The sequence below is a fragment of the Gorilla gorilla genome, chromosome 12, assembly GCF_029281585.2.
Source record: "Gorilla gorilla gorilla isolate KB3781 chromosome 12, NHGRI_mGorGor1-v2.1_pri, whole genome shotgun sequence".
NCBI classification, from domain to species: Eukaryota; Metazoa; Chordata; class Mammalia; order Primates; family Hominidae; genus Gorilla; species Gorilla gorilla.
Genome location: NC_073236.2, coordinates 52,947,501 through 52,959,451, shown reverse-complemented (window position 1 = coordinate 52,959,451; position 11,951 = coordinate 52,947,501). Strand labels below are relative to the sequence as shown.

The 11,951-nt window shown below is 36.9% G+C and overlaps 1 protein-coding gene across 1 annotated transcript in view; it reads left to right on the top strand.

Annotated features, from left to right (window-relative positions):
* The first annotated feature begins 446 nt into the window (after positions 1-446).
* LOC134756742 (anaphase-promoting complex subunit 1-like) overlaps positions 447-11,951 on the top strand; it is a 12,167-nt gene continuing 662 nt past the window's right edge. Inside the window, exons 1-5 of the mRNA XM_063695473.1 lie at positions 447-718; positions 2,357-2,518; positions 7,680-7,731; positions 7,936-8,036; positions 8,632-8,714. Of these exons, the coding sequence (XP_063551543.1) occupies positions 506-718; positions 2,357-2,518; positions 7,680-7,731; positions 7,936-8,036; positions 8,632-8,714 (611 nt within the window). The 5' untranslated portion in view covers positions 447-505. The remainder of the gene's footprint in view (positions 719-2,356; positions 2,519-7,679; positions 7,732-7,935; positions 8,037-8,631; positions 8,715-11,951) is intronic.

Here is an 11,951-nt window from a genome sequence, read left to right as displayed (position 1 = left end):
CCTCTGATGAATTAGAGTAATGTGTGGTTTTTTTATTGTTTTATTCCAATATGACAATGATCCCTTAGATGTACTTTTCAAATGAGGTTCTGGCATCTAACCAGAAATGACCTTAAATGTTGAGAAGCCATGTAGTTATGGGACTATGGAATACAACTTGTCTAAATACTTCATATATAAAGTATGGAAAAATTAGCGTATAGTAGTGGGAAACACGGGATAGGTGGCGCGGGACATAAGTACTTGTTGCATCTCAGTGGTTTCCTATAGTGGTAACTGTCAGTCTGTGACTAAAATGTGATAATTGCAACTGTCTGAATCAGATCTAGAATGCCCTTTTATGTTATGACCAACTTATATACTTACCAGTCTGATATAATTACTTGACACCTATGTAAGGATTAATGACTTGTGTGTTTATGGTATTTTTATTCTAGTTTTGAGTCTGGAAGCTGACCAGAATGTGTTTGAATTCATACAGAAATAATGTTGATATTTGGAACCCATGTCGAACTTCTATGAAGAAAGGACAACAATGATTGCAGCCAGGGATTTGCAGGAATTTGTTCCTTTTGGTCGAGACCACTGCAAGCACCACCCTAATGCTTTGAACCTTCAACTTCGCCAGCTGCAGCCAGCTTCTGAATTATGGTCTTCTGATGGTGCTGCTGGCTTGGTGGGATCCCTTCAGGAGGTTACAATCCACGAGAAACAGAAGGTTCCATTGAGTTTCCCATTGTGTTTTTGAAATGTAGAGTGATATAATCTACTTGTAATTTAAGGCTACTAAGATGCAACTGAGAGATCGGTGTGATGCCACTTCTAGGGTAGAGTTAAGGTGTGGTAATTTCAATAAATGTTGAAAATAATGACTTTATTACATTGTCATAGCGACTTATTTAGATACCCTCTATAACTTGTGGTTTTATTTATTTTTTATTTTTTAATTTTTTTGTTTGAGATGGAGTTTTGCTCTTTTTGCCCAGGCTGGAGTGCAGTGGTGTGATCTCGGCTCACCGCAACCTCTGCCTCCCGGGTTCAAGTGATTCTCCTGCCTCAGCCTCCCGAGTAGCTGGGATTACAGGCATGCACCACCACCCCTGCTAATTTTGTATTTTTAGTAGAGATGGGGTTTCTCCATGTTGGTCAGGCTGGTCTTGAACTCCGGACCTCAGGTGATCCACCCGCCTCGGCCTCCCAAAGTGCTGGCTTTACAGGCGTGAGCCACTGTGCCTGGCCAACTTGTGGTGTTATAATGTGAGTCAGGTTCAGTAGTATGATTGTTGTCCATTTTAAACCTTTTTCTTTTCACTTAATATGTGGGGACCAGATTTCATGTTATCTAATGATTAAATGGTAGAGATTAGAAGTAGTCCCTGCTGCAGAAGATTTACATGTTTCTAAAGGAGAGAAGAAATGCCACAAAAGTAGGTAGAGTAATAGTTTTTTTTTTCCTGAGATGGAGTTTCACTCTTGTTGCCCAGGCTGGAGTGCAGTGGCACAATCTCAGCTCACCGCAACCTCTGCCTCCTGGATTCAAGCGATTCTCCTGCCTCAGCCTCCCGAGTAGCTGAGATTACAGGCATGTGCCACTACGCCCAGTTAATTTTGTTTTTTTTTAGTAGAGGCGGGATTTCTCCGTGTTGGTCAGGCCAGTCTCAAACTCCAGACCTCAGGTAATCCACCTGCCACGGCTTCCCAAAGTGCTGGGATTACAGGCGTGAGCCACCACACCCGGCGAGTAATAGTTCTTAAGTAGGGGAATGAGATGTTAAGTGTGTGTCAGAAAATGAATCCCTCCTGCCTTATTCCATTGTCATATCCCTTTGGGATACCAAAATCTCGGGGAGGGAAAGCCTATGTAGTTACAAATGGAAACTTCTCTTTCTTCCATTCATTTTGGTGTGTGGGACAAAGGAAAAGAAGGTGAATATATATGTGATTGCGAAGCAGGAAGTCTGCATTTGTGCGTGAACTCCCCGAGTGATTCCCACGTGCACCTCACTGTCCTTTCCCTACCCTACCTCATATACTTAATATGTCCTTTTAGTCTCCCAAGCATGTGATTTGACTTTTGGAACTATAGAGAAGGTGTACTTTTTGTTCGTTTTTGTTTTTGGCAGAGGAATATAGAGGAATAATGTAAAACATTCAATATAGAGAATTATTGAGTAAATTCTTCATGTAATTCTGTAATGTAATGCATATATCCACATCCTCTGTTAATCAGTGTACCAAACTTTGTAGGAGTTGTGTTTGAATTGAGTCTTACTCCATGGGCAAATAAATTTTGTTCCAGATTTTTGAAGAACAAAAAAGAGTGCTTGAATATGTCTTACATGTGTTAATTTTTAAGGAAAGCTGGCAGTTAAGGAAAGGAGTAAGTGAAATTGGAGAAGATGTGGACTATGATGAGGAACTCTATGTTGCTGGAAATATGGTGATATGGAGCAAAGGAAGTAAAAGCCAGGCATTGGCAGTTTATAAAGCATTTACAGTTGACAGTCCTGTTCAGCAGGTGAGTTGATTTGAATTTTAGCATTTGATTCACTATGTAATGCAATTAAAAAAAAGTTTTGTTTTAAAATTTAACAGAAATGATAAAACCAGCCTAATGATCTCAGCAGCTGGGTGTACGTTGTAACATGACATAATGTAATGTGAAGATAATGGCAGGAAAATAAAAATTTAATTTTATTTTATATATCATCACTTTTTTTTACACTCTCCTTTGTCACTTTAATGGTAATCTTTAAACACTCTGTCCTTATGTAATTCAATTTGTTATTGCCAGCAAAAACCTATAAAACATGAAGAGTACAGAAATATTTTAACACATGATTACTATAATTGATTGCAAAGATTTGAATAAATAAAAATCGTGGGATTCATAATGGTAGAGAGAAAGGAAAAAATCTGCTTTGCAACCATTGCAGTTGGCTGTTATAACTAACTGTTCTGAAAGTTGATAATGAAAGGGAAAGAATTAAGCATTTGCCATATTTTTTCAGGAAGACATGCAGTTCATCTCCATTTGATGAAGGAAAACTTGTACTTAGAGAAGAATGCCAGCTAATAAATGTAAAAGGAATTGTAGAATTAGAATATCACCATTTTGTAACCTCCATTGCAATAATTGATTCAAACAAGGATTGTAAATGGACACTAACATGGTTGGTTGAAAGAATATTACCATGGCACCAACACATCACCCTGTGGATTACCTGGTAAATGTGAAGGAACAAATGTACCTCTACTTTGGAGTTATTTGTCAATCTCCACCTCAATCAAGTGATTGAGTTTAGCATAATTAGTAGTGACATGAAGGAGTATTATGTGCTTCTAGCTATAATACAGAATGAAGTACATGATGTCATCTAAGTTTTCTTCCCAAAAATATGAATATTTAGACCTAACTTCCTGTTTATAGGAAATATAGGCAATAGAGAATTATATTTTAAAATACCATGAGATAAGGAAATAGATAGCTAGGAATGGCTAAAGCTTTATTATTATTGTTGTTGTTTATTTATTTATTTGTTTTTTGAGATGGAGTCTTGCTCTGGCACCCAGGCTGGAGTGCAGTGGCATGATCTCAGCTCACCGCAAGCTCTGCCTCCCAGGTTCATGCCATTCTCCCGCCTCACCCTCCCGAGTAGCTGGGACTACAGGTGCCCGCCACCACACCCAGCTAATTTTGTTTTTATATTTTTAGTAGAGCTGGGGGGTTTCACTGTGTTAGCCAGGATGGTCTCGATCTCCTGACCTTGTGATCTACCCACCCACCTCAGCCTCCCAAAGTGCTGGGATTACATGCATGAGCCACCATGCCCAGCCAAGCTTGATAATTATTAAAACTGGCTGATGGGGATTCATTATCCTATTCTGTTTACTTTGTATTTATTTGAAATTTTCCATGATAAAAAGTTTGTAGTCTACATTCTGGTTTCTTTAAAAAAGTCACGGAGAAAGAAAAAAAGGTGGGGACTGTTCTACATTGAAAGAGACTAAAGAGACATCACCAAATGCAGTAATTTTTGATCCTTGTTAAATGAACTTTGATTGAGTCCTGGTTTTAGAAAACCAGCTAAAAAGATATTTTTGGGGAAAATTTGGGAAAGTTGAAAATTACTGGCCAGTAGCTGATGTTAGAGAAGTATTATTTTTTTCTTAGGGATGATGATTTTATGGTTTTATAGGAGAACATCTTTATTTTTAGAAAAGGCATGGTGAAGTATTTAGGGGTGAAATGTCATGACGTGTGTGCAATTTATTTTTAGACAGTCAGCATTCCCATTCCAAAAATCCCATATGTACACAAATGCACACATACAAACAAATATGGCAAAATTTTCTTGATTGTTGGATTTAGGTGAAATATGTCTGCTGCATTATTTCAACTTTTCTTACTGAAAATTTTTATAACAAAAAGTTGGAGGAAGAACTAATGCATTTATTGTAGATGAATTAGGGTTGACAAGAGGTTTTGGAGGCTTTGACTAATGTTAAGTTTCATTTTTGTAAACGCTGAAATCTTTGTATCTGGACACTGCTTCCTCCCACTCCTCCCACCTACCATTAACTATTTCCTGATGAGTACTGTATTCTAACTATTTATTGGAAAGGATAAACTGAATCATTATTCCAACATTTGAGGGCATATGTGAAAGCATTTGTGTCCTGGAGTGTTGAAGCCAGTGATCTTTTTGATGGTAATTTTTTCCCCATATAATTCATATAGTTAGTATAGATGTGAAAAGTGCATTTGATGATATCCAAGTAGTTCTTTGCTTCTATATCTTCCTCTTAATTTCTCCAAGAACAGTTGCCTGTTTACTAGATTCCATGGAAGTGCAGTTAGATACATTATCTCATTTATCTTAAGATCACTTGTAAGTGTCATTGTAAGATTTGGAATTTCAGTCTTTTGATCTGGAAAATATATTGTTACTTAATCTTCTTGCTAATATGGGGAAAGATAATTTTCTATTTTGTTTATGAAATAATATCAGGTATATGTGATTCAGATTTTATCTGTTCATTGTTTTACCTATCCTGCAAGTTTTTTTTTTGGTTGTTCTTTTTATTTTTTCATTTATTCTTTTTGTTTTTTAATAGAGATGGGGGTCTCACTATGTTGTCCAGGCTGGTCTTGAACCCCTGGGCTCTAGTGATCCTCCTGGCTTGGCCTCCTAAAGTGCTGAGATTACAGGCGTGAGCCACTGTGCCTGGTCTTCTGCAAGTATTTAGTCTCACTCTGTTTCAGACATTATGCTGGGGCTACAAAGGTGAATGTAGTTTCTGCCATTGAAGGACTCATAGCCTAGAAAGGAGAACAAACAGATCAACTGAAATGCTGTATTCTGAATACTGTATAATAACTACCTGTCCACAGAGTGATGAGAGCCCAAAGGACTGAGTGCCAAAGGGAGGGTTTTTCAAAGAAGATGCTATTTGTGTTATAAAATGGTGGCAGAAGGGCATTCTAGGCAGAGGAAATCACAGCAAAAAGAATTATGGAAAAAGATGAGTTTTTAAACTTCAGAATGGCTGTACACAAAGTGTGGGTGTGGAGTGATGCGAGTGGATGCTGGCAGTATACAGACCAAAGGGCCTTGTATATAAACCAAGGAATTTGGATTTTAAACTGTGTGCTGAAGGGAGCCTGCCAAGGATTTTAAAATGGAAGGGATCAATTTTGTGTTTTGAGAAGAGATTGCTTTGTTAGCAATATATATATAGGATTGACTGGAGAGGAGGGAGACTGTTGTCAGGGGCACTATTTTGTGACTGTTCAGGTAAAAGATTGGTGCCTTGGCAAAGAAGGGGTGATAAAGCAGAGGGAGATGTGGAAGGGGTTAGTGATCTCTTAGATATCAGGGATAAAAGAGATGTTAAAATATTTACTTTTAGAGGCTGAGAGGATGGGATTTCATGAAAGGAAGTTGAGACTGTAATCAGTGCATTGTAGATTTTGGACATTTTAGGTTGGAGCACAGCTCTCATGCATGGTTTTCTTCATGAATTTTCATTTCTTAACCATTAAAATCTCCCACAACTCAGCAATAAAACAAACTACCCAATTAAAAAATTGGGCAGAAGGACTTAAGTGGACATTTTTCTAAAGATGCACACATGGTCAATAAGCACGTGAAAAGATGCTCAGCTTCGCTAATCATTAGGCAAATGCAGATTACAACCACAATGAGATACCACTTTACTAGGTTGGCTGTTATTAAAGAAACATAACAAGTGTTGGTGAGGATGTCCAGAAATTGGAACTCCTGTGCATTGCTGATGGGAATGTAACATAGCTGCTGTGGAAAAGTTTGGCAATTTCTCAAAAAGTTATACATGTAGCCAGGCATGGTGGTGCATGCCTGTACTCCCAGCTGTTCAGGAGACTGAGGCAGGGGGGTCACGTGAACCCAGGAGTTCTAGGCTGCTGTGAGCTAGAATCATGCCTTGCATTGCAGTTTGGGTGACAGAGACCCCATCTCTTAAAAGAAAAGTTATACTTAGAATTACCATTATGATCCAGCAGTTCCAGTTCTAGGTATATGCACAATTGAATTGAGAGCAGGGACTCACAGATACTTGTACACCAGTGTTTTCAGCAGCATTATTTATGATAGCCAAAAGGTAGAAACAACCCATGTCCATTGACAGATGAATGGATAAACGAATGTGGTATATGCTAACAGTGGAATATTGTTTAGCTTTAAAAAGGGATAAAATTCTGATACATGCCATAACATAGATGAACCTTGAAAACATTATGTTAAGTGAAATAAAATAGATATAAAAGGACAAATGTTGTACAGTTTCACTTACATGAGATACCTAGAACAGGCCTTTTCATAGGGAAAGTGGAATAGAGGTTACCAGAGCTCAGGGCATTGGGAAATGGGGAGTATTGTTTAATGGGCACGGAGTTTCTGTTTGAGATGAGGAAAAAGTTCTGGAAATGTGCAGTATTGTACAAGCTCACAAATTGTACTAAGCTCGTCAATTTAATGTTAATGCCACTGAATTGTCTACTTAAAAATTGTTAAAATGTTAATTTTCATATTGTGTATATTTGACCACAGTTTAAAAAAAACCACAAAATGCTGTTAAATAATAAGTGATTGCCAAGTATGTCAGCTAAAGTTTAATAGCTTTTCCTAGTTTATATTTTGTAAGATGGGCTTTTAAGAAAGGGAGGAGTTAGTTTTTCTAATACTTTTTAAAAGTCAGCCTAGAGAGAGTCTAAGAATAAGATCAATTGTTTAATCTAGAGGTTATAAAGTTTGAATAATCTTTAGTTTTGTATAGGATATAGGGTTTAGTATGGTTTGAGCCACTATTTGAATTTTTGCTGCAAAGTTTCTATCTGGTAGATTTTTTGATTCTTGTCTTCTCTTTTTGTAAAATTTATTTTTTTAATTTAAAATTTTAATTCCTATGGATCTTTTCATAAAATTTAATTGTAAACATATTTTGTCTTTCCTTATCATATTTATCATTTATTACTCTAATTTATTTTTTCTTATTCTTTTTGTTCCCATGATTGTACATGTTGAGCTGAGGAGGCAAAGTTATTACGTAGATGCTATTATTATTATTTAGATGCCATTAGTTAATAGATGATTATTTAGATATAATTTTCTTAGGTAAGCATTTTGTTTTGATTTTAGGCATTGTGGTGTGACTTCATTATATCACAGGATAAGTCTGAGAAGGCCTACAGTAAGTTTCTTTTTGAAATTTTATTTTTCTTATGATGATTCCAAATATTTATCTCATTGTATTTTTCATTCAAATGAAGTAGCCACTAGCAATAGTGGTTTACCATAAGCATCTTTATATTGTGCATTAAATAATTTGTGCTGTTAGGATTGAACTCCTTTGAGGGAAAAAACATATAAGTCTTGTTGTACCCTTTCTTTTCAGGTAGCAATGAAGTAGAAAAATGCATATGTATATTGCAAAGCTCATGTATTAACATGCATAGCATAGAAGGAAAGGATTACATAGCTTCCTTACCATTTCAGGTAAACAAGTGTTTCAAATTTTGGGGTGGTTTTGTTGGAGAACATTTTTGAATTAATTGGTTTTAGAGGCATGTCTTATATCTCATGTTTCGTAGTAGTCAAAAATGTTATTTTTACTCAAAATAACTAAATTTTGGCAGCTTTAGTGGCTTACCATTTTTCTGTACTTCACAAAAAAATAAGTTATTTAATGAAGTGAATTAGGAAGTCTTCTGTGGTATGTGTTTGTTGGTTTAAATGATATGTAAGAACTTTTGGTTATATTAAATAAGGCATATGAAAAACACCAGTCTTTTTTTGTTACTCATCGTCTTTTTAATGCCTAGCGCTATTGCTAACACATTGTCATTTTGTTACTGATCCTGGCCAGTGGCAGGAATTTCACATTGAACAACTCCTCTTTATTAGATTTGATTTTATCTTAAAGTTGCTTATTTGTATTACTTTTTAAGAAAATATCGTATTTAATGATTATGTTACTTTGTAAAGCTATTACTAAATTGGAAAATAAAACATTCTGTAATGTTTCTTTAAAACATTTTATAAAGGGGTAGGTTCTCTTACTTCTATCTTTTCCCACCCTTTTACCTGAAAGGTTGCAAATGTTTGGCCCACTAAATATGGATTGCTGTTTGAACGAAGCACTTCTTCACATGAAGTACCTCCAGGTTCACCCAGGTATTCATTTTATTCACTTCAGAATATTACTGCTTGGGATTTGTGTGTGTGTGTTGGTTCTGAGGTTTATCTAAAAGTTTGAGATGATGATAATTTTCATGCTGACAGCATAGATATATGCCATTTTCTCTCATCTCAGTACAAGTTGAGTATCCCTGATCCAAAAACCTGAAATTCTCCAAAATCTGCAACTTGTTGAGCTCCAGCATGACACTCAAAGGAAATGCTTATTGGAGCATTTCAGGTTTTGGATTCTCAAATTAGGGTTGCTGTCATCAAAAAGATAATATGTCATGATCAAATGGGTTTTGTCTCAGGGATGCAGGGATGGTTTAACATACACAAGTCAATAAATGTGACACATCACATAAACTGAATTAAAAACCATATGATCATCTCAATAGATGCAGAAAAAAGCATTGGATAAAATTCAGCATCCCTTGATGATAAAAACAAACTAGGCATAGAAGGGACTTACCACAAATTAATAAAAGTCATATACAACAAACCCACAGCCAACATCATACTGAAAGGGGAAAAGTTGAAAGCATTCCCCCTGAGAACTGGAAGAAGACTAAGATGCCTACTTTCACCACTTCTATTCAGCATGGTACTGGAAGTTCTGGCCAGAGCAATCAGGCAAGTGAAAGAAATAAAGGACATCCAGATTTGAAAAGAGGAAGTCATACTATCACTATTTGCTGATAATATGATTATATACCTAGCAAACCCTATAGACTCCTCCAAAAGACCCCTAGATTTGATAAATAAATTCAGTAAAGTCTCAGATTACAAAATCAGTGCACACAAATCAATAGCACCGCGATACAACAACAATGACAAAGCTGAAAATCAAATCAAGAACTCAGTCTCTTTTTTTTCGAGACGGAGTTTTGCTCTTGTTGCCCAGTCTGGAGTGCAGTGGCATGATCTCGGCTCACCACAACCTCTGCCTCCCAGGTTCAAGTGATTCTCCTGCTTCAGCCTCCTGAGTAACTGGAATTACAGGCATGCACCACCAAGCCTGGCTAATTTTTTGTATTTTTAGTAGAGACGGGGTTTCTCCATGTTAGTCATGCTGGTCTCGAACTCCCAACCTCAGGTGATCTGCCCACCTTGGCCTCCCAAAGTGCTGGGATTATAGGCATGAGCCACTGCACCTGGCCAAAAATTCAATCCCTTTTATAGGAGCAGCAAAAAGCCAAAAACAAAAACCTATGAATACGCTTAACCAAGGAGGTGAATCATCTCTATAAGGAGAACTACAAAACACTGCTAAAAGAAATCACAGATGACACAGACAAATGGTAACACATCCCATGATCATTGATTTGAAGAATCCATATTGTGAAAATGATCATCCTGCCAAAAGCAATCTATAGATTTCACCATAATTCTCATCAAAATAAGATCTTTTTAAAATAGAGTTAGAAAAAAACAATTCTAAAATTCATATGGAACCAAAAGAGCCCAAAATAGCCAAAACAATCCTAAGCAAAAAGAACAAGTATGTAGCCATCACATATACTGCAAGGCTATAATTACCAAAACAGCATGGTACTGGTATAAAAGTAGGCACATAGACCAATGGAACAGAATAGAGAAACCAGAAATAAAGCCAAATACTTGTAATCAAGTATTTGATCTTTGACAAACAAGCATACAAAAACATAAATTGGGGGAAGGACATCTTATTTAGTAAATGGTGCTGGGAAAACTGATACCTTTTTTAGAAGAATGAAATTGGATTTTTTTATCTCTCACCTTATACAAAAGTCAGTTCAAGAGGGATCAAAGGCTTTAAGCCCTGAAACCATAAAAATTCTAGAAGATAACCTTGGAAAAACTCTTCTGGACATTAGCCTAGGCAAGGAATTTATGACTAAAACACCAGAAGCAAATGCAACAAAAACAATAAATAAATGGGACCTGATTAAAATAAAAAGCTTCTGCACAGCAAAAGAAATGTCAGAATAGACAGGTAGTTCACACAGTGGGAGAAAATATTTGCAAACTATGCATCCAACAAAGCACTAGTATCCAGAATATATAAGGAACTCAGATCAGCAAGACAGAAGCTCAAAAAGTGGGTAAAGGACATGAGTAGACAGTTCTCAAAAGAAGATACACAAATGGCCAACAAACATGAAACTGCTCAATATCACTAATCATCAGAGAAACACAAATGAAAACCACAGTGAGATCTCACCTTACTCTTTAAGGAATGGCCATTATTAAAGAGTCAGAAAAACAATAGATGTTGGCATGGATGTGGTGGAAGGGGAATGCTTATACACTGCTGGTGGGAACATAATTAGTATGACATCTATGGAAAACAGTATGGAGATTCCTTAAAGAACTAAAGGTACGTCTACCATTCAATCTAGCAGTCCCATTACTGGGTATCTACCCAAAGGAAAAAAAAAAGTCATTATATGAAAAAGATACATGCACATGTATGTTTATTGCAACACAATTCACAATTGCAAAGATAAGGAAGCAGCGTAAGTGCCCATTGACCAATGAGTGAATAAAGAAAATGTATATATACACCATGGAATACTAATCAGCCATAACGAGGAAATGAAATAATGTCTTTTGCATCAAGCTGGATGGAACTGGAGGCCATAATTCTAAGTGAAGTAACCCAGGAATGGAAAACCAAATACTGCATGTTCTCACTTCCAAGTGAGAGCTAAGCAAGGAGTATGCAGAGGCTATATACAAAGTGTTATGATGGACTTTGGAGACTCAGAAGGAGGAGAGTGGGAAGAAGGTGTGGGATAAACAAACTACATACTGCGTACAACATACACTACTCAGGTGACAGGTGCACTAAAATCTCAGAATTCACCACTACATAATTCTGTGTCACCAAAAGCCACTTGTACCCCCAAAAGAATTAGGGTTGTTCAACTGTTAGTGTAAGGTAAATAATCCAAAACACTTATGGTCCCAAGTATTTCAGATAAGGGATACTCAGCCTGTATGTACACTCATGAGCTCTACGTACTTGGCACTTAATCAGCCTTTTTTCCCAATCTAAGTGGTAAAATTGAATATGCAAATAAATGGCTTCAAAAAAGATTTGGCCGGGTACGGTGGCCCACGCCTGTAATCCCAGCACTTTGGGAGGCCGAGGCGAGTGGATCACCTGAGGTCAGGAGTTCGAGAGCAGCCTGGCCAACATGGTGAAAGCCCGTCTCTACTAAAAATACAAAAAAACTAGCTGGGCGT